The 19,716-nt window shown below is 30.8% G+C and overlaps 2 protein-coding genes across 4 annotated transcripts; one reads left to right on the top strand and one right to left on the bottom strand.

Annotated features, from left to right (window-relative positions):
* Positions 1–2,946: 2,946 nt before the first annotated feature.
* On the bottom strand, positions 2,947–5,610 carry LOC112707573 (germin-like protein subfamily 3 member 4). Its single transcript, XM_072201340.1, has 2 exons — positions 5,478–5,610; positions 2,947–3,790 (listed from the first exon to the last, which is right to left on the bottom strand). Exon 2 carries the CDS (start codon positions 3,575–3,577, stop codon positions 3,200–3,202), a length of 378 nt encoding a protein of 125 aa, XP_072057441.1. The 5' UTR covers positions 3,578–3,790; positions 5,478–5,610; the 3' UTR covers positions 2,947–3,199.
* A 4,895-nt stretch (positions 5,611–10,505) lies between these two features.
* Positions 10,506–16,258, top strand: LOC112707572 (uncharacterized). Of its 3 annotated transcripts, none has more exons than XM_025759362.3 (9): positions 10,506–11,031; positions 12,098–12,136; positions 13,013–13,255; positions 13,756–14,012; positions 14,096–14,308; positions 14,393–14,485; positions 14,571–14,672; positions 14,940–15,215; positions 16,028–16,258. In XM_025759362.3, the coding sequence occupies exons 3-9, from the start codon at positions 13,015–13,017 to the stop codon at positions 16,115–16,117; spliced, it is 1,272 nt and encodes a 423-aa protein (XP_025615147.1). In that variant the 5' UTR covers positions 10,506–11,031; positions 12,098–12,136; positions 13,013–13,014; the 3' UTR covers positions 16,118–16,258. The 3 variants fall into 3 exon arrangements, with proteins under 3 accessions (XP_025615147.1, XP_025615148.1, XP_025615146.1); XM_025759363.3 differs by having other exon boundaries at positions 10,510–11,031; positions 14,940–15,131; XM_025759361.3 differs by having other exon boundaries at positions 10,510–11,031; positions 14,940–15,280.
* Positions 16,259–19,716: the final 3,458 nt, after the last annotated feature.

The following is a 19,716-nucleotide window of genomic DNA, read 5'->3' as shown; positions in this document are numbered from 1 at the left end:
AAATCCAAGCTTTATTGTTATCTAAGTCTAATTCATCAGGTCCAATATCAATAAAAATTACTCTCATTAAAAGAGCGTGTACAAGCGTTTAAAATTCCCAACGTTACTCTTCGCGTTCTAATAGAAAAAATTTTCTTCTTTTTCTTCGCCTTCTTCGCACATGCAAGTTCTTCTTCCCTCCTCCTTTTCCTCCTTATTCTTTCAAATTCGCACATGCTTCTCTCTCGTTATTGTTATGACCAACAATAACATTTTGCTAACATATTTATTGGTTTTGATTTTTCTGGAACCATCATTAAATAATTTCGATTCATTTCGTAGTTTATTTCGGTTTATTTGTGTGTTAATTGAGGTTCACTTGATGATACTGACAAGTATTGACCAAATTTTTTATTCCTCAAGAAATTTTAGTTCATTCCTTAATTTAATTGAAGTTCATTTAGGTCCAAAAATAAATTTAATGTGTTTTTGTTGATAATTGAGTCTTTTTTTAGAAAAAAAGAATGAAATTATTTATGATCACTTTATTCAATTGTATTAGATTTCATTCCATTCCATTCAATTTGTCTTGAAAGCCATTCCAACTATTGGGACAAATTATTCATCGACAACACATCTGGACTGCAAATGAATCGAAAATATTATCAAAATGAAACCACTGTATAATACTAAATGAAACCACTATATAATACTAAACAAACCAAACATTATTCATTATATAAATTCAAATTCAGAACACCTGCGTCTAGAATGAACCGAGAAATACCATCAAAACGAAACCAATGTACAATACCAAATGAACAGGAAATTGTGTTCATAAATAACTGGATTTAGCGATTTTATTCCATTCATTCCAAACCTCGTCCGCTGATTTGATTCAAAAGAATAATCCAAATCGCTCTTATTCAACTGATTAAAGTTAAATCATTCATTTTTTGATACGCTATTGAAACGAAAAAGAAATCTAAAATATGAAAACGAAGAAGAATAGGAAGAAGATAAATGCAATACAAATCGAAGAAGAGAACGAAGAAGAATACGAAGTTTTATGTTGTAGAAATCAGAGTAAAGAAGAACACGAGAGCTTTACATTTAGGAAGAGAAGCTCTATGTTGAGATAAAAGAATGAAGAGAAGGTTTACTTTGATAAAGAGAAGCTCTACGTTAAGGAAGAAGCTTTACATTAATAGGGAAGCGTGGGGGCGTGATCCAAAAAGCACTTGGTTAACTTGGTTATGGAAATTACTAGAGCATTATTGTTATTATTGTTGAAATAAAGGAACTCAAGTAGGGGTGTACATGACCCAGCCTGGACCTGAATATTTTGGGGGGTTAAGTTGGTATGATTTCACCGGGTCTAAGATTAAATAAGGGTCTAAAAAATAAATTCGGTCATTATTTAAGGTCGGATTTGAGTTTGAATCGAACCTAGCTTCACCCAATTCCATATGCATTAGGGATTAAAAAAAGTATTTGTTTTAAATTAATTCCAATATTATGTTATATTATTTATAAGCTTATTGTTTTATTTTTAATCAGGCTTGTTGAATTAGAAAATAGATCAAAGAAGCATGAAATTAGAATTTATAGACAAATTCAAGTTCAAATATATATATCAACTTCTTAGTAACAAGCATGTTTTTCTTTGTAAATAAAGGCATCATAATTTTTTGATATAAAGTTTATCAAGATCTATACTTCATCGGTCTAGACTCTATTTTAGTATCTAAAAGTAGTGTAATTTCACCAGGTCTAAAATTGGATAAAGATCCCAAAAAATAAACTTGATTATTATTTAGGATCAAATCCGAATCAAATTGAACCTGACTTCACCCGATCATATATACATCCTCTCAATCCAAAAAAATATAGCATAAGGTAAAAAAAAAAAAACACTAAAAAGAACAAAACACATTTTGAATTCTTTTATTATTTTCAACATTATCATCAACTATTGAAATCGATACAAGTATGCTCCTCGTAGCTTTTAATCAATCTACCAATAATTTCTGCAACACTTGAAACTTTGTGTTAAAAGACTCTTTCATTGATGTCAAATCAAATACTCTAAATGAGGAGAAAAAACTCATCCACCACTTTTTACGGCCTTCCTTTCTCATTACTACACTTTTAAAATGATATGTTTAATAGTACATGCGATAGTCCAAAAATGACCTGCATCATGAATCCAAGCCCACCATAGCAAGAAAACTAATGAACAATAAATAGTTAGTATATATTTTTAAGAGTAAAGTGACAAGCAATTAAATGTTTAAAAAGGTTGATTTTGAATTAATTTGTTCTTAAAAAAAATACTAATTAAGTCCTCCAAAATAATAAATAATGGACATATATATTTTTCTGTTAATAAATAGTGCAATACAAAACGAAACTGTCAACGTATTTTATTATTTGTAGTGATACATGTCTCGCTACTGTCACATGAATAGAAAAACGATGTAATTTTGGATAGTGATTATCTTTTGAATTTTCATATATCATTTATCAACTGCTCTCTATTTATCTACATAACTATCTTTCATAGATAAATATATTAGAGTAACTAACAATACATAAAAACATTACCATTAGATTTTAGTTGATAAATTAATAGAATGACATCATGTATGTGTCCAGCATTTGCTATTCTAGAAGATCAAATTAGTACTATTTTAAAGACTAATTCATCCGAAGCCGAAATCTTAAGAGACCTAATTATTAGGTCACTCTACTTTTAATGTCTTTCCTATACAACAAACAGATTTTATCATTGTATGTGTTCAATAATACTTCATCTACTTAACTATTGTTAGTACTAACTCTACCTACCAAAACAAATAAAAAAAAGTTCAATTCGTGGGAACTAATCCGCTCTGAATAGCTTTAGTGAAGCAGTAGCTAGTTATATTTACATAGCTGTTAAAAAAGGGATAAAAAAGGACACAATTTAGGAAGTAAAATTCCTTTCACACTTTAGTCATCAATTGTAAACTACATGTTATTCTTGGCAAGGTCTTGTCTTCAAAATATTAATTGGAAGGATATATAAGTTACACTTGAACCTAGCTATAACAATCTCATTCCCCGGAATAGTACACACAGCATGCTTTCATGAATTAATAGAAAAATTGAAACAAATAAATTGAACTAGATAGTATTTAGTAGGTCATGAAACATCACATACAGCAGCTTGGAGTAGCTAGCTGTAAATGCTTTCTAGTTCCGGCGAGTAGAAGCCGGCAACGTCAGGAACTTCCAACTTAGAAAGCGAAACAATTCTCCTCTTTAGCTTCTCTATTGATTCCAAAGTGTGATCAAAATAAGTAGGGTTAAGGGAAACAAGCCCTGGATTCTGACTATTGAACACAGAGAAAAAAGTAGCATCCTCAAAACCATGACTTAGGGAGAAATGGAACAATCCCTTGGGGAACACGAAAACATCTCCAACTCTTAGATACTTCTGGAAGATCTGATTTTTCGTGTCAATGAATCCGGCAATCAAAGCACCTTTGGAGACGAAGATCATCTCGGTTGCTCTAGGATGGTAATGGAAGTTATCCAGGCCGTCCCTGTCCATGTCAGTTCTGCCAATTGAGAGGCCAAGAGTGTTCAGGCCGGAAAACTCGGCCGCCCCGACAATTTTTATTGATGCTCCGAAAATGTCGGCCGTGCCGGGGTTGCTTAGTCCATCGGTCTTGAAATCTTGAGCAGTTACATTGGCTGGGTTTTTGCAGGGTAAGCCGTTGATGAAAATGGTCTGAGTTTTGGGTGGAACTGCTGGACATGTGTCCTGTAAATTATCACAATCTGAACTGCCAATTTGGAGATTGGTAAGGGCAACAAACATGAACAAAAAGAAAAGGTAATAATAATAAGCAAAAGATTTCATCTTGTATTATTGTATATATTTCTCTCCAATTGTTTACTGTATATTCTTTTTTTTTTCTTGAGTTCATATTTATACATTTGTTAAGGCATAATAACTATATATGGGTGTTGCATGTTGATGTTTAATTAGCCACTTGCTAATGTGTGTTTCTTGAGGATTTTGCAAAAACTGCAAGTAATGAGAGTCTTGGATTTTACTTCTGGGTTTGGACTGAAGTGTAATGTAAGAAGTGCTTTGCTTGAAACTGAAAGCAAATCCAATTCAACATCACGTCCTATAACCAAATTCCAACCGTTATTTTTGAAACTTCAAGGTTGTGTCATGTGAACTTCCATTGATTAGTTACCGATAGCATTGGTAACTAGTACCGGAGTAGAAGCTATTTAAAGAACAATTCTGTTACGTTATCAACAGCATTTCTGCCATCTTCTGCCAACTATTGTTTATAATTGTATTTAATAAAAGTGTCTTTGTGGATGTGTCTAATAAAAATATCTTTTTTATAATTGTGTGTAATAAAAATATTTTTATAAATGTATTTTCTAGATGTGTCTTTTTATATATGTGTTCAAAATATAATAATTAATTATTATTGACAATAAATTGGTAGATAATCTATTGGTACGTTATACTTTTTCTTTAAAGAATGACCTTGTTTTGCCCTAAGATATAATCTAAGTGTAATTCTTATATATATATACCCTAATGTGTCAATACTTCATGTATTACTTTTTTATTTATTGTGTGTAAAAATAATAAAAGTAAAATTAGTTGAGATGATAAGTAATTTATAATTTAATTAATAAGTCTTAGGTTTAAATGTTGAAAATAGTAAAAAATTTATTGTGTCAATAAGATGAAGTATAAGACTCATTTTAAATGGTCAAACTCAAATAAGATATCACGTCAATTTTTTGGCCTAGTTTCTATTTTGGTTGAGAGGTATGTCTATTGTCTAGTAAAGCACACGCAATTAACGTTGACAAAGAGATTAGAACCTTTATACCCACTCCTACAGTATTATATCCATTTGTATTGTGTCAGTCCTATAGAAGTTCAATACATAGTCCTGATTTAAAAAAAAGATAGTAGACGAGGTATCTAGCTAGTGGGATCTTTTTGTTACGGTCACGTCCTTTTCAGTATGATCATTGATAAGTATTTAAGTGTATACACGGAGTATACGAGTAATCAATTTTGACAAAATAGGTTTCTTGTGATCCAAGTATATATAAAAGTTCAACTTCCAGTTGGTAATGACTGGTTGATAATGTTTCTTTTTTCCTACTCTATACCTATCCAATAGTTTTGCTGTTACAAATACCTGAGCAAATTCATTTGTGGTATAGAAAATTGTATTTATTTGGAATATGATGTCCATTCTCAAACAACGAAGATATTCAGAAGTGTACGTGATACTATAAGAACCCAGTGCCAATGGCAGCAATCGTATAAAAAGTATAGAAAAGTTTTTAAATATACCGATATACTGGTATTTCAGTGATTTTTTTACCGTCAATCTTAATTATATATAGTTTTTATAACTAAAATCAACGGTTAAAAATCACTGAAATGTCGATACACTTACAAATTTTCCAAAAGAATGCTTGTAGTGCTCGCTACACTGCAACCTTCTCTTCTTGAAGCACAAAGATTTTCTTCCAGCTCTCTTGACCAACGTTTGAGGCCATTGATATGATTCATAGTTAACATCCAAAATAATTTAGTAATTAACGTGGTTCCACTTGAAGCATGTCACTAACAAGCGACAACAAATATTTTACTATGAAATATGAATTAGGTACAAAATAAGTAAGAACTCCATTTAAACCAAAATTTCTGACGAGATATAAAAATAATGACTAAAATACTCAAATCAAATTCAAATCTCAAATACACTCAAACTACTTATTATTATTAAATCAATTGATGTAAGTTCTCAATTCTCAAAAGAGGTAAATAAAAACAAAATATTTTTCACCAAATACAAATTAAAGAGAAGACATAAAACTAATACAATTTTTTTTTAACCAAAAGAGATCAGACACAATAAACATTTGGTATACAAAATATAAAAATACACAAGATATAAGTCTAGAACTTCATTAACTATATTGGGATATGGCGTATCTTTTATGTTTGGAATAGTTCTATTGAGTTTTAGAGATACTTATAGAAAGTCATCTACCACACCATATCCACTATCAAACCATCAACAATTTAATATTATTGATTATGCTACGTATTTGTGAAATTTTTTAAAATTCTCGTGATCTTGTTTCATAAAAACAAATATTTAGATATTATAATAGAGAATTCTAAAAAATAAGTAAATAAATCAAGTAACTAAAAAGATCTAAGATAATATCTAGATATATATATCTATAATATTCAAGAACTAGAATTATCTAGACATTGTAATAAAATAACTTGTAAAGCCTATAAATAGGCCATCATGAAACTTATTATAAAAAACTAACAAACACAAATTTCACTAGCCTTTATACTCTCTCCACAACCGATCAATAATATAACTATTATTTTTCTCAAATCATTCATCTAAACTACTTATTTATCAAAACTATCCTTACTATAATATTCAAATTCATAATACATTAAATCAACACTAAACTATTTTATAAAACTAACAGTGATATCAGAGCCAGATTCGATCATCCACTAGGCATAGAATCTTTCTGTTTAACCTATCAACTATATAAATCCACTACATTATAACCCACTCAAACAAATCTTTCCATAACTATGACTATCTCAACTATAAATGTTCCTGTGCTCATATTGTTAGAAGACAATTATGAAGACTGACATTCTCAAATGAAAACCTTTCTACAAGATTTATATTTAATTAAGGAAGTTTTTTAGTAGAAATTTTTAAAAACCTCCAAAATACATTTTATTTATGACAATTTATAAAACTTCTCTTAATAATTAAAATTTATATTAGAGCTCAAAAAACCCTCTTCAAATTTATTCAACAAAGTAACTAATGGCAGAACAAACCAACATCATCATAGCAACATTCAACAATCAACAAAATTTATAAAAAAAAATAAATTTTCTAGAGAATCAGTAACCAAAATAAAAAATGCATTTCTTAACAAGAGAACCAAAGACCAAATAGGCAGATTTATACTAAATCAATATTCAAATTAAAACAGAAACCAAATCAATTAAAATCATAGAACAAGAGACACTTGGATTACCTAATTAGAGATTGGGCCAAACCAAGGAGGCAAAGAACCAGTGATAGAGTGCAATTCAAAAGCAACGACGTTCAGAGGGGCAGACGACGACACGACAACAAAAGTAGAAGAAGTGACAACCCACAAACAACGAGGAAAACCATGGATGGTGATGACGGCGATGATGGCTTCGCGCAGCTCCAATGGTGATGACAGCGACGGAGTTGGCAGGACGAGGGCAGCCAAGTTCCCCTCCAGTGACGGCGGTGCTACTTCCTCTCTCCCTCGCGAGCTCATCTCTCTCCTCGCATCATGACTCTCCCGATGGCGATACGACGGTGGCAGTGACACTCACCGGCGCCACCTCTCTTTTTCCCCCTCTCATTCCTTCTCCTTCTTCCCCCTCGAGCTTCCCCCTCTCTCTTTTCTTTTCTTTTCTTTCCGTGTATATGTGTGTATGGTGAGGGCTGAGTGTGTATGTGTGGAAGGTGGCTGGGGAAAAAAGTGAGGGTTAGGGTTAAGAATTGGAGAGTGTGTGTAAATTAGGTTTGTATTTGAAAATTTTAATAAAATTAGGATATAGAGTAGGTATTTTTAATAACATTAGGAGTAATCAAATTATTAAAGTTTTAAATTCTAAATAAGAAAATATCCAAATATTTATGAAAATTATATGAGTTTTAATTAATTTTAAACTCAAAAATCACTTTGATTTAATTACTTTTTAGTAAATAACTTTTTGAAAATAAAATCATAATAACTATAATAAATCACAAATAATTTATTATTTATTTTCTAACAATAGAAAATTTTACGGACTTAATTATGAGTGTTGGGTTATGGTGGGTTTAGGACTAGTAGAAGAAGGAAAAAAATCATAGCTCTATATTTTATTTTTAAAGGAGTTCTTCAAAAATTTGTTTAAGTATAAAAATATGTTAAATTTTAAAGCGATAATAAAACAAAAAATAATATTTATTATGAATTTATTTTAAATAGGAGAAGAAGGGTGACCCAGCGAGGCAGCGACGACAGTTCTACCTTTTGCAATAAAACGGTAATCTTAAGTGTGAGAGGTGGAGTTGTGGAGGCACTGAGAGTGGACAAAGACAGCAAACAATAAAATAAAGAGTAAAAATGAGGGTTAGAATTAGAATTTTTACTTTTTACATTTATTTTTATTTTTAAATTTTAACTATTTTTATTTATGTTTAAAAGATTAATTGTTAATCAACATTTAAGACTTGATTATTAATAAAAATTATATTTTAATTTTATAAAAAAATATAAAATAATATATACTATTTTTAAAAATTAATTATTTAATCTTTAATTTTTTATAAAAAAAAATTAATTAATAAAATAATATTTTAAAAAATTAAATTTTTGAAACAAAATAAATTATCTTAAAAATTTTAACATTTTAAAAATATTTTTTTAACTACAAAAATTCTTGTACTTTGTGACAAACAAATAACTTATTACAAATAATATTAAATTTTGTGACAAATTAATTTTTTTTACAAAATAATTAGAGTTTTTAAAACAAATAGATATTTTGTTACAAAGTATTTTAAATTTTTGCAATAACTTCATTTTTTATTAAAAAATATTATAAAATTTTATAACAAAATACCGGTTTATTAAAAAAGCTAATATAATTTATAACAAAAAAAATCAAGTCCTTACAAAATATCAAAATGTTTTGTAACAAATTATATTATTACAAAACATTATCATTATGTAATAATCATTAATTTTTGTTAAAAAAAATTATAATAATTTTAAATTTGTTATAAAATTTTTGTTATAAATATTCTATTTTTTTTGTAGTGAGAGAAGTTTGGTGACAAAATTAATGGTGGGTGGAGTTTGTGGTAAATTTTGTGAAGATACATTTGAATTGATAACGCCTCCCATGAATCTTTGAGCTCTATGATACCATGCAAGATGAACTAAGAGAAAATGAGAAACTAGAGAAACTAAAAAATGAATAAAATGGATTGAATAAAATCTTCTATACAATATGAGTAGCATTATTAGGATACAGTATATGGGCGCCCATACTCTCTCTCTCTCTCTCTGTTGAAGCAAATTGTTTTTTTCAAAGGCAAGGTATATTTATACATAGAAGGGAAGTACAAGTTATTAGACCATTTACGAAAATATGGGTGTTTGACAAACAGCACTAAAAGCAACTTGATCTACCAAAACTGGAGAATTGCAGGAATTAAGAAACAACCAACTTTGGAGCACTTGCCTGTCAAGTAAACTATGTTCTATTTATTGCTTTAGCCGCATCTATTCATTACGGACGGAAAACTCTATTCGATACTATATGGTACGCTGCATCCGTGACCGTGCATATATAGCTGGATTAGGAATTAGCTAGGATTATATTATTAGTGTATTAGTGTATTTATTAATGCTCCTTTAATAAAAAAGATGGAAAATAATAAATATTACATTAATAATGATGGAAGTTTATTAATAAACATTATTAAAAGAAAATGGAAGTTTATTATAGAACATTATTGGGTAGACAAACATAAGAGGAAAGTCTAAAATTACATGCATACAGTTATTACAAGGGTTAAGTATGGTTTTGGTCCAAAAATTTTCAGTGAGAATCGAAATCGTCCCTCATTTAATTATTGATTTAGAATCATCCTTAACGTTTTTTTTCGTATTAAAATCGTTCTTTTTTTTTTGGACAAAAATACCATCACCACTATCAACACAATTACCTCCACCACCACCACCGCCATAACCTCCACCAACACCACCGCCAACACCACCAACACCACCACCAACGCCGCTGCCGTCTCCCTCCCCCCTTTCCCCTTCCCCTTCCCCCTCCCTGCCTCCCCTTTCCCCCACCCCAAACCCCACCCCGCGTCCCCTCCCCCTCCCCGTCTTCCCTTCCCCCCACCCCTCACCTCCACCTCCATTTTCACAAGAAAAGTAGAAACAGAAAGCAGAAAATCAACAAATCCAACACAAATTTAACACAAACAGAAACAAAAAGTAATAAATCAACAAATCCAACACAAAGCCAAATCATCAGAAATTCAAAGCACAAAGAAGCAGATGCAGAAGGCAAAGAGTGACGGCGGCTGGGTAGATCGGCGGTGACAGGAGCATGCATGAACGGCGGCGACAGGAGCATACATGAACGGCGGCGATACACTCCACGGCTGGGTAGATCGGCAGCTCGGGCAATCCCTTCCCGGCGACGCACTCCACGGTGGCGGCAGAAAGATACATGAAGGGAAGGCGGCGACGTCTTCCTCTGGTCGTGGTTTCGGCAACGGCTCGTGGACGGACCGGCCGATGGTGGCGGCGGCTATGGACTCCTCCCCTCCCTCCCGCGTTTCCACTACAAGATTAATATTTGTTTGTGGGAGTATTTTAGTAAAGGTTTCTAAAAACCTCCACAATACATTTTATTTATGGCAATTTAAAAAACCTCCACTAATAATTAATTAAAATTAAGTTTTGAAACAAAACCTAATTTCCCAATTTTTCAAAATGAGACTGAGTTAGCTACTATGTGAGAGTGAGTTAGGTGGGAGAGAACCCTTCCACCGCCATTTTCGCCGTCATTTCTGCTGCCTTTCCGCCGCCGGCACCGTCACCGTCACCGTCACCATGCCGTGTCCATTGCGGTAGAGAGCTTCTCGAGCCACCTCTTCTATCAACACGTTTTCAGATCTGTTCTTCTATACGGTTATTGCTGCCACAGTGGAGTTTCCACCGCCGTTGTTGCTGCCGCCGTTTCTGTCACCACTGCCATTGTTGTTGCTGCCGCCGTTGCCGTGGTAGAACGTTTCTAGATCGAGTCACCTCCTCTGTTAACGCGTTTTCAGATCTGTTCGGTCCCAAAATTCTTCGACGCAACCTTCTTTCCCTCCATATTTCTCCTTCGAGCTTCCGCAGGTACTTCTTCTTCGCTATTTATTTGTTGATATCTCTTCTCTATTAACAAGCTCTGAATAAGAGTCTCTTATAGTTTTCCTTTCGTGTTCAAGATAGATTGTTCTGTATCTCTTCAAAGTTGAAGCCTGTGAGTTATTTAGTCGCTTATAGAAAGCATGGAAGTACCTTTGTTTCTGATTCTCTTGTCTCAGTTTTGAATCTTTGCTGTGAAAAGGGCCTATTGAGATGAACTTTGGTGTGTAAGCTTCCTCATTCAACTTGAATGGATGAGAAGGAACCTTGTAAATGCGACATTCATCAAAAACCAATAGTTCAAAATGTTTCTGGAATGTTAATCAATATTTCCTGAATCTTAGGTTTTGTTTCTCCTTCTAAAGCATTATTGTTGTTAATGTTTGGAGAAGCCATTGCAACCTAACTTCTCTTCTTGCCTAATAGAATCCATCACAAAGTGAATATTCAATAAATCACTTAGCTTCAAATATATATTAACATATATAATTTTGAAAGGATAAAAAAATTAAACTGAATCTCTTTTAATTTATACAAAGCAGAGTATAAGAGAAATTCCCTGAATATATTTTACCAAATAGTAATGATTTTTTTTTTCCGTAAAAGAACTTGCAAATACCAATTAAAGTGCAAGAGCTAAATGACTAGTTGCTTTTCAGTTTCCATTATTCATATATTTTCCTTTATAAGGTTTGAAGCTGCCTTTTGATGTGTTTTTTCCTTTCATATCTTGTAGTAATTAGTTTTGCTAAAGAGTTCAGTGATACTGATTTATTATGATTCATTTCAATTGAGTTAAAGTTGAAAATTGCTTCAACAAAAACAGCTTTTTATTTCAAGCTCTTTTGTTCCTTATTTTTGGTTTATATGTCATGTCCCAACTGGATTATGTTTCCCACTCAATATGGACATCATCATTTGATTGATGCTGAATAGCATAGAAATTCTTAATTAAGTTTTTAAAAAATTATATTTTCATATCAGCTACTTTAATTGGATTCTGTCACTTGTTTTATCTGCCTTGAAACTGAGACGACTACTTTGTTATTCGCAGGATTCTTCTCGACCTCAAGAACAGGATCATAGACTTGATGTAAGTTACTATCTAATTAATTTCTTGTCAATTAATGTAATAAAATGAATCGTTTAACATATTAAGTTCAAAACTTTAAAGTTTCTAACATATGTACTTGTCACCTTTAATCTATATAGATATCTCTATCTAATTATATAACTATCTTTTGATCTCTACTTGTCGTATGAAATTTGTTTTTTCAAGTCCATGAACATATTTTCTATAGTGCTAAAAAAGATCTCTACTTGAATGTCCAGGAATTATGGAAAGGATTTATCTTGTGCATTCTTTAGTAATGAAGGGATAATAAATAATCTTGTACTTGTCTACGTCTATTTATCTATTTGAATGACTTGTTCTTTTGTATGGATCTATATTAACTTAAAGACCTGATGCTTAATAATTAGTAAATAAAGGGAGTTAATTGTTCTAACTATAATGAAGCACTTGATTATTTTTGCTGACTTTACTGTCATGCTTGTGTAATAACAGACTAGTCTTATTCATAAAGGTACAAGAGTATTTTAATATTGGATATTGACATGCATTTTTGTGAATTAAATGTGAATATTATCTGCTTGATATATAAATTTTGAGCAGGTTGTGTAGCTGCTTTGCTGTCACAATTCTTATATGCTGATTTATACTTATGCTCAAACTTAAAATGTAGAGGATCTTTTACTATTCTCAATTCTGATAGAGAATTTGTAACATTTGTCAATTTTGTAACTTTATTCATAAAAAACTTGTAGCTTAATAACAATTTTTTGTAACAAGTTAAGAAATGAGTAAGAATCAATGGAGACTCATGATTTTTATGTCTCTCGTAACAAGTTAGTATAATGTCTAATTATCTTTTGTGTGCTTAACAGTTTTGTGTTTGTTAATATGCAGTCATGCCAAGGGGAAAACGCATAAAAAATCCATTGAAGTTTGTAGATGAGAGGGAAAACAACAATGCTTCTCGTTCACTTCAACCTCCAGCACCAGCAGCATCTGAAGATACCACTAGTGTAGAGGCTAGTGAGGCTCCTTCTAAAGCTCCTTCTCAAGTCGTTGCAAATTCCATTTCATCTGATGGAGCCACACGTTGTTCTAACTCAAAGTCTTCATCTGCTTGGAATGTAGAGATAATTGGTATTAATTTATATTGCATAACTAGTGTAGAGGCAACTGATTCACAATATTAATTTTAATAGATAGAAAAACTTTAAAAAATTCTCATAACTTAAAATGGTAAATGATGATAACTGCCTCTTTTTGAGATGTAAACCTCCCAATTTCACCAAAAAATTTCACTTACCACTCACTCACGCCTCAGATTATGATGATGTCTTTTTTTATTTTATTTTATTTTTTCTTTTGGCCATTATTTGATATTTATATATTATGGAAAACAATGGGATTGTAGCAGCATTGTAGCAGTATGTATATATGCTTCGGTGAACTTGAAGAGTCAGTTACTAGCTAGATTATTATAACACTGTTCTTTTAGTTTATTTATTTTTTTAATTACTTGTTTCCTGTATTAATTTCTCCCATATCCCATGGTTCTAATGTCTTTTTCCAATCACTGCTTCTATTTGTAACAAATATTATACATTGTTATCATTTAAATCATTTTTATTTTTCTTAAGACTCTACAAATGTGAAGAAGAAGGCTAAGATCAAAGTCAAGGATGTTTGCAACTTACCTAGAGGAGATCGTGTAATTGTAGAGGTTGACGAAGAGGGTGCGGCATATGGCGAAGCACAAGGTTTACTTGCTGGCTATTGTGGTATATTAGCAACTAATGCACGTATCTTTCCAATTAGCTTTGAAAAGTGGTCAGGACAAGAAAATGGTGGCATGCCTAAGTCTTTCAAGGATGAGTGCTTTGATACAATGATAAAGGTAAAATCCGTTTTATTTGAAACTTCTATTAGTTCAAGTAATTAATTAATTAATTAATTAATTAATTGTTTGTTTGTTTGAAGCCCCACTTCCATTTTACAAGCACAGAAAAGATTGCCTACAGGTATTGCATTCAAAGTATTGCAAAGAAGTGGGCAACATATAGGCAAAGATTGTGGAATGAGTTCTATGATCCAACCATGAGAAGAGAAGCATTGGTGAACAATGTGCCTGATGATGTTCCAAGAGATCAATGGGCTTGCTTTGTCAATTATCGACTAAAACCGTCTACAGTTGTAAGACACTAAACAATTCATTTAGTTATTGTTGTACTTTAATTAAAAAAAATTATTAATTGAAGTTATTATATTTATTTTTAGGAGCTTTGCATGAAAAATAAGGAAAATCGAAGCAAGCAAACCATTCCTCACACTTGTGGATCTAAATCCAACTCTCGGAGGCGACATGAGATGGTATATATACACACACTTGGTACATGTGTGATTTTACTTGTATTATATATGTTAATTGTTTAACTCTTTATTCCTTCTTTTTTAGTACTTGGAAACGGGAAAGAAGCCTAGTAGAGGAATGATGTACATTGAAACACATAAGAGGAAGGATGGGTCTTTTGTAAATAACAAAGCATTAACTATAGTGGTAAGTGTTTTGTAAACCTTTGCTATCTTATCTTATTTTATTTGTATGTGATCATGTGAAAATGGGATTTGAGTGTAGTTGCTTGTGGATTGAGATATATAATGATTATACGAAAGTGGTTCACTTCACTTGCAAGCACTTTTCATTTTAAATTTTTAGTTGTGATAATGGTCTAGGAACATTAGAATAATCATAATCTGCAATGCCATTGATTACATGTGTTGCTACTTTTAAATTGAATAGTTTCTATTTACTACTTTTAAATAGGAACAAATTGAGCTGAATATGACACAGTCAAATACACAATTTGAGGTGTCCCCTAATGATGCTGTTGGTAAAGTTTTGGGTCCTGAACACTCTGGGAGAGTTCGTTGCATGGGCATGGGAGCAGCGCCTACAAATACCTTTAGGAATGTGAGAAGCCAGCTTAATGGGATGACCATCTCCACTAATTCAGCTGTATCTTCTTCGCCTACTACTGCTGCAATTTTACAGGAAAAGATCAATAATTTGGAGTTTGACTTACATAATTCACAGCAAAAGGTCATTAGTCTAGAGTCTAAGTTACAGCAATCATTTGATATGATGAAAGCATATCTAATGATGAAGTAAGGAGGAATTCCCGAAGTACTTGTTGGCTTCTTTTCTGCCCGCGAGATAACTTTATAATAAATTCATTTGTTAGGAATATAAGTTTAGATGGAGTAATACTCATTAATAGTGGAGTCTAATTATTGAAATTGAATATGTTCATATCATCAATTCTAATTATAGAAAAGGGAGTGTTATGTTAAAGTTGTTACATTATTTTACCAACTTGTTTCATTATTAGTGGTAACTCACGACTCTAGATGCCAAAAATTAGGCTGAGAATAGTTAAGAACAAGGACATCACAATATTCTTGCTTTCTGTTAGTGGTTGTTGTCCATTAAACATGGGAAACTATTCTGCTGCTGCGTTTTGCAAGAAGAAGCTATAGTCATATATCATTCATTTTCCCAAAACAAATCAGCCTCACAAAAAGATAACCATATTTTATTGAATTCGGCTGAACCCATGAACACCAATACATTTTGTAATAATTAGTTATTAGGCAGTTACTTAATTATATCAATTTGGTCATAAATTAGTGCAAGTTGTCTCTGATCCTGTTTTAGGATAATAATATCATTTTGTAGTAAGCAACTAAGCATATCCGCATGTTTCTGCCTCTTCAATTGTACAGCTGCAGTTTTCTGTTTTTTTACACTAGGTTTAGATGCTCTTTAAAATTGAGTTGTAAGAATTTTATATCGAATTATTTTGATGCTTAACTTTACTAAAATTACTAATAACATCTTATGTTTATATATAGGCTAATGATGCTGAAAGTGAGCCTACTACTCCCTTTGATGCTAGAAGATCAGTTGGTGATAGCAACGGACATCCGAGGACAAATACTTGAGATTTTTTTGTAATTAGATGATATTGAAATATTGAATATTTTTACTTTTTTAAGAAAAACAGTAATAGTTGTGTAAAACAATACCATATGCAATTATGTCTTATATTGAAAAATTGTGTTATAAAAGATTTAGTTTTTAAATTTTGATATTAAAAAATAAATTTTTAATTTGAGAGTATATAAATAAGATGAGATTAATGAATGATTTGAAATTAAAAATAAATAATTAATTACAGGATTTGTGGGGGTTTGAAAATCTCACAAAATAGTTAATTTTTGTTAAATTGAAAATTAATTTGTGGGGGTTTTAAATTGCCACAAAAGTGATTTAAAATTGCCACAAAAGTTTAATATAAAACCCTCACTAAACACATACAAAACTCTCACTGAATAGATTGTGGAGGTTTTTAAAAACCCCCACAAAAGTCCTCGTGGCACCTCAAATTTTGGGGGTTTTAGGAACCCCACAGACCAATTGGTGGAGGTTATAAACCTCCACAAATAAGAAAAAAAACTGCCACAAATAAACAAAAGTCTTGTAGTGTTCCTTTCCCCCCACCCCCAACGTGTTTCTTTCCCCCACCCCCATCGCGTTTCCTTTGCCCCCTCCTCCAAAATGCGTTTTTTTATTTTTTTTAAAAATTTTATTTTTTTATTAAAATAGGGGTAGTTTAAGAATTAAATTAAAAATTTTATTTAAAATGACGATTTTAATACGAAAAACATGTTAAGAGTAATTCTAAATCGAAAATTAGATAATGGACAATTTCGATTCTGGTTAAAAACTTTCGGGACCAAAACCATACTTCATCTTCTTCACCTAGCTCTACTATATATATATATTAATAATGATGAGGGTACGATATTGAATTATTGTTCGCCTTCAATATTGTATGATTGTTGGGCGTGCCTACTGTTCTATCTCAAGCAGGGTTAAAATTTATAATATTTGGTAGGCAATGGTAGACCCAAGAAATTAAAAATGCATGCAAAGCCTAGAATTTCAAACTATATATAAATATAATCATTGTTAATCTGTTTCACCAACAATTGTAAACTCTGCAAAATAATACCAAGTGTCTATCTTATTCCAGGTGTCCTTAACTAAAACCCCCGTGCCATAACCTCATGTTTTAATTTGTTAAAACCAAAATATTTTATATTTCAATTCTTAATATATAGTCGTGTACGCAATATAAGATTCACAAACAAAAATTAAAATTTAATAATATACGTTTTCTTTTTTTTAAATATCCAACCCAAACAAATTTTAAGAGTAATAACTAGGGGAGAGAGCGCCCACATTGATCGGACTATAAAAAACAATCACATTTTTTTTTCGGAAATATTTAACAATAAAAAATAAATAATAAATATTAAATAAAATAAATTTTAATTATTTTTTATCTTTTAGTATTATCGTTTTTTTTCACTATTCAAAAATTAATTTATTGCAGATTAAAGCTTCATATGAAAATTTTACTAGCAATGATCTATGAGGATTGAGGGGGACAGAATTTACTAGTAATGATCACATATAATATTGATGAATATAATATTTATAAATGGCTCTAAAATAATGATATTCCTAAGAAATAAACTCATGCATAATAATGAAGTAGCTTAATCGTTTATTTAACATAATACTATGATGGAGATACGTAACATTTATTTCAACTCGTTAGTTATTTTTTTTTTCATGTTTTTTCTTTTTCTTTCTTTCTTCTTTATTTTTTTAGTCTCCCTCAAAAATGGATTTTAATATTCCTTAATGATCCGGTTATGGATACAATAAATAAAACGAAAATACTTAAATACTCATAATAAAATTTATTAATTATTTGTTTAATATACATGTTAAAACTTTGATTGAAAGCAACAGAGTAACTAATCTTTTTATAGGATTAATTCTAAAAAAAAATTAACGAATAAAAATTTGTTTAGAATTAAAAATCGATATAAAATTTGTTAGAATCAAATTGAATGTTAACTCATAAATGAATAATAATGGTTAAAAATACTTATGATATTTTCCATATTTATTGAACTTCAAAATTACTATGCAGACAGATTTTTAGGGGTTTTAAGAGAGGGAGGAGGATTTGGGGACTTGAGGTTTCAAGAAGGAGGCTGTGAATGGAGTAAAGGGAGGAGATCTGGATGGAAAATATATTTGAATATACTGTTGATTTTTTTTTTTTTGAATAAATCCACGATATTTTGTATTTCATGTTATTGTCCGATAAAATCCGACGATACTTTTATTACAAATTTGGTAAAAAATTTCTTGGTTTACTATCGAACAATTTTGATAGTAATCCTTTTGCCAATTTTAAATCTCTTTTGGACTATATTTTTTGCATTGTCAAATTTAGTGACAGATTTGCAAATCTGATGATGAAAATCAACAAATTTCACATTTTATATCAATGGATAATTTTGGATGATAAATTCGACAATGATAAGCAAATTTTGGCGGTGTAGTAAGATAACCTTTTAATTGTTAATTAAAAGAAAAAACTACGCTACTAAACAATAATATAAATATATAATTAATACTAAAGTTAAATATAAATTGTTGAAAAGATGCTCATCTTATTTATAGGGATATTGAGGCAAAATTTTCAAAGAAGAGTATAGGAAGGAGAAGTGTTATGCTTGTCTTTTGTTCTGAAAAGGAAGAATAAGTTATCATTTTTATTTATAAATGTTCACCATGTTAATTTTTTTGGTAAATTTATTTTTTATAAGTACAATATTAATTTTTTTTAGTAAATTTATTAACATTGTGAATATTTGTGAATGAAAATGATAGTTTACTAAAAAAAATTCTATGAAAAGAAGGGAAACGCATGAAATCAGCAGTATTAATCGATGCTTTTAATAATTTTATTAATGATGGAGAGTTAGTGCATTTGAGATATGAAGAAAGAAAGTTTACCTAAAATAATCAATACTACGGGGAGATTCTCATTTTTTGGAAAGGATAGATAGATGCCTCTCTTTTTTTCTAATTTCAGTCAAATTACCAAGATCCGACCATTGTATGCTGTTATTAATGGCACATAGAGAGATACATAAAACTAAAAGAATGTTTTAATTCCAAAAAAGGTGGTATGATAATGAAGAGGTCCGAAAAATAATGGAAAAAGCATGGCATTCATAGTTTGAAGACTTCTCAATATTCATATTCTTTTTAAAGTTGAAGAAAAATAGACATATACTGGTAGAATGGCAAAATTTCAGCTCTATTAATTCTCAAAAGAAAATTTTAACATTGAAAAGTCAAGCAGAGCAAGAAAAATTAAAGCTACAAAAGCGGACAGAACGAAGATTCTTCAACTAGAGGAGGAACTATCTAAAACCTATTTGAAGGAAGAAAGATTTTGAAGAGAAAAGTCTAGAATTCAATGAATGAAATGGGGTGACCAAAATATCAAATTCTTTCATGCTAAAACAAAAAATCGGAACCAAAAAAATAAAATTTTTAGGTTGCAAGATGGAAAAGAAAACTTCAATTCAGACATAAAAGGAATAGTTCGGATTGCTATTGAGTATTTTCAGAATCTATTCACTTTTTCAAATCCCAGACCAACCAC

This window comes from Arachis hypogaea, chromosome 8, assembly GCF_003086295.3.
Source record: "Arachis hypogaea cultivar Tifrunner chromosome 8, arahy.Tifrunner.gnm2.J5K5, whole genome shotgun sequence".
Lineage (NCBI taxonomy): Eukaryota > Viridiplantae > Streptophyta > Magnoliopsida > Fabales > Fabaceae > Arachis > Arachis hypogaea.
This window is presented reverse-complemented; position numbering and strand designations above follow the sequence as displayed.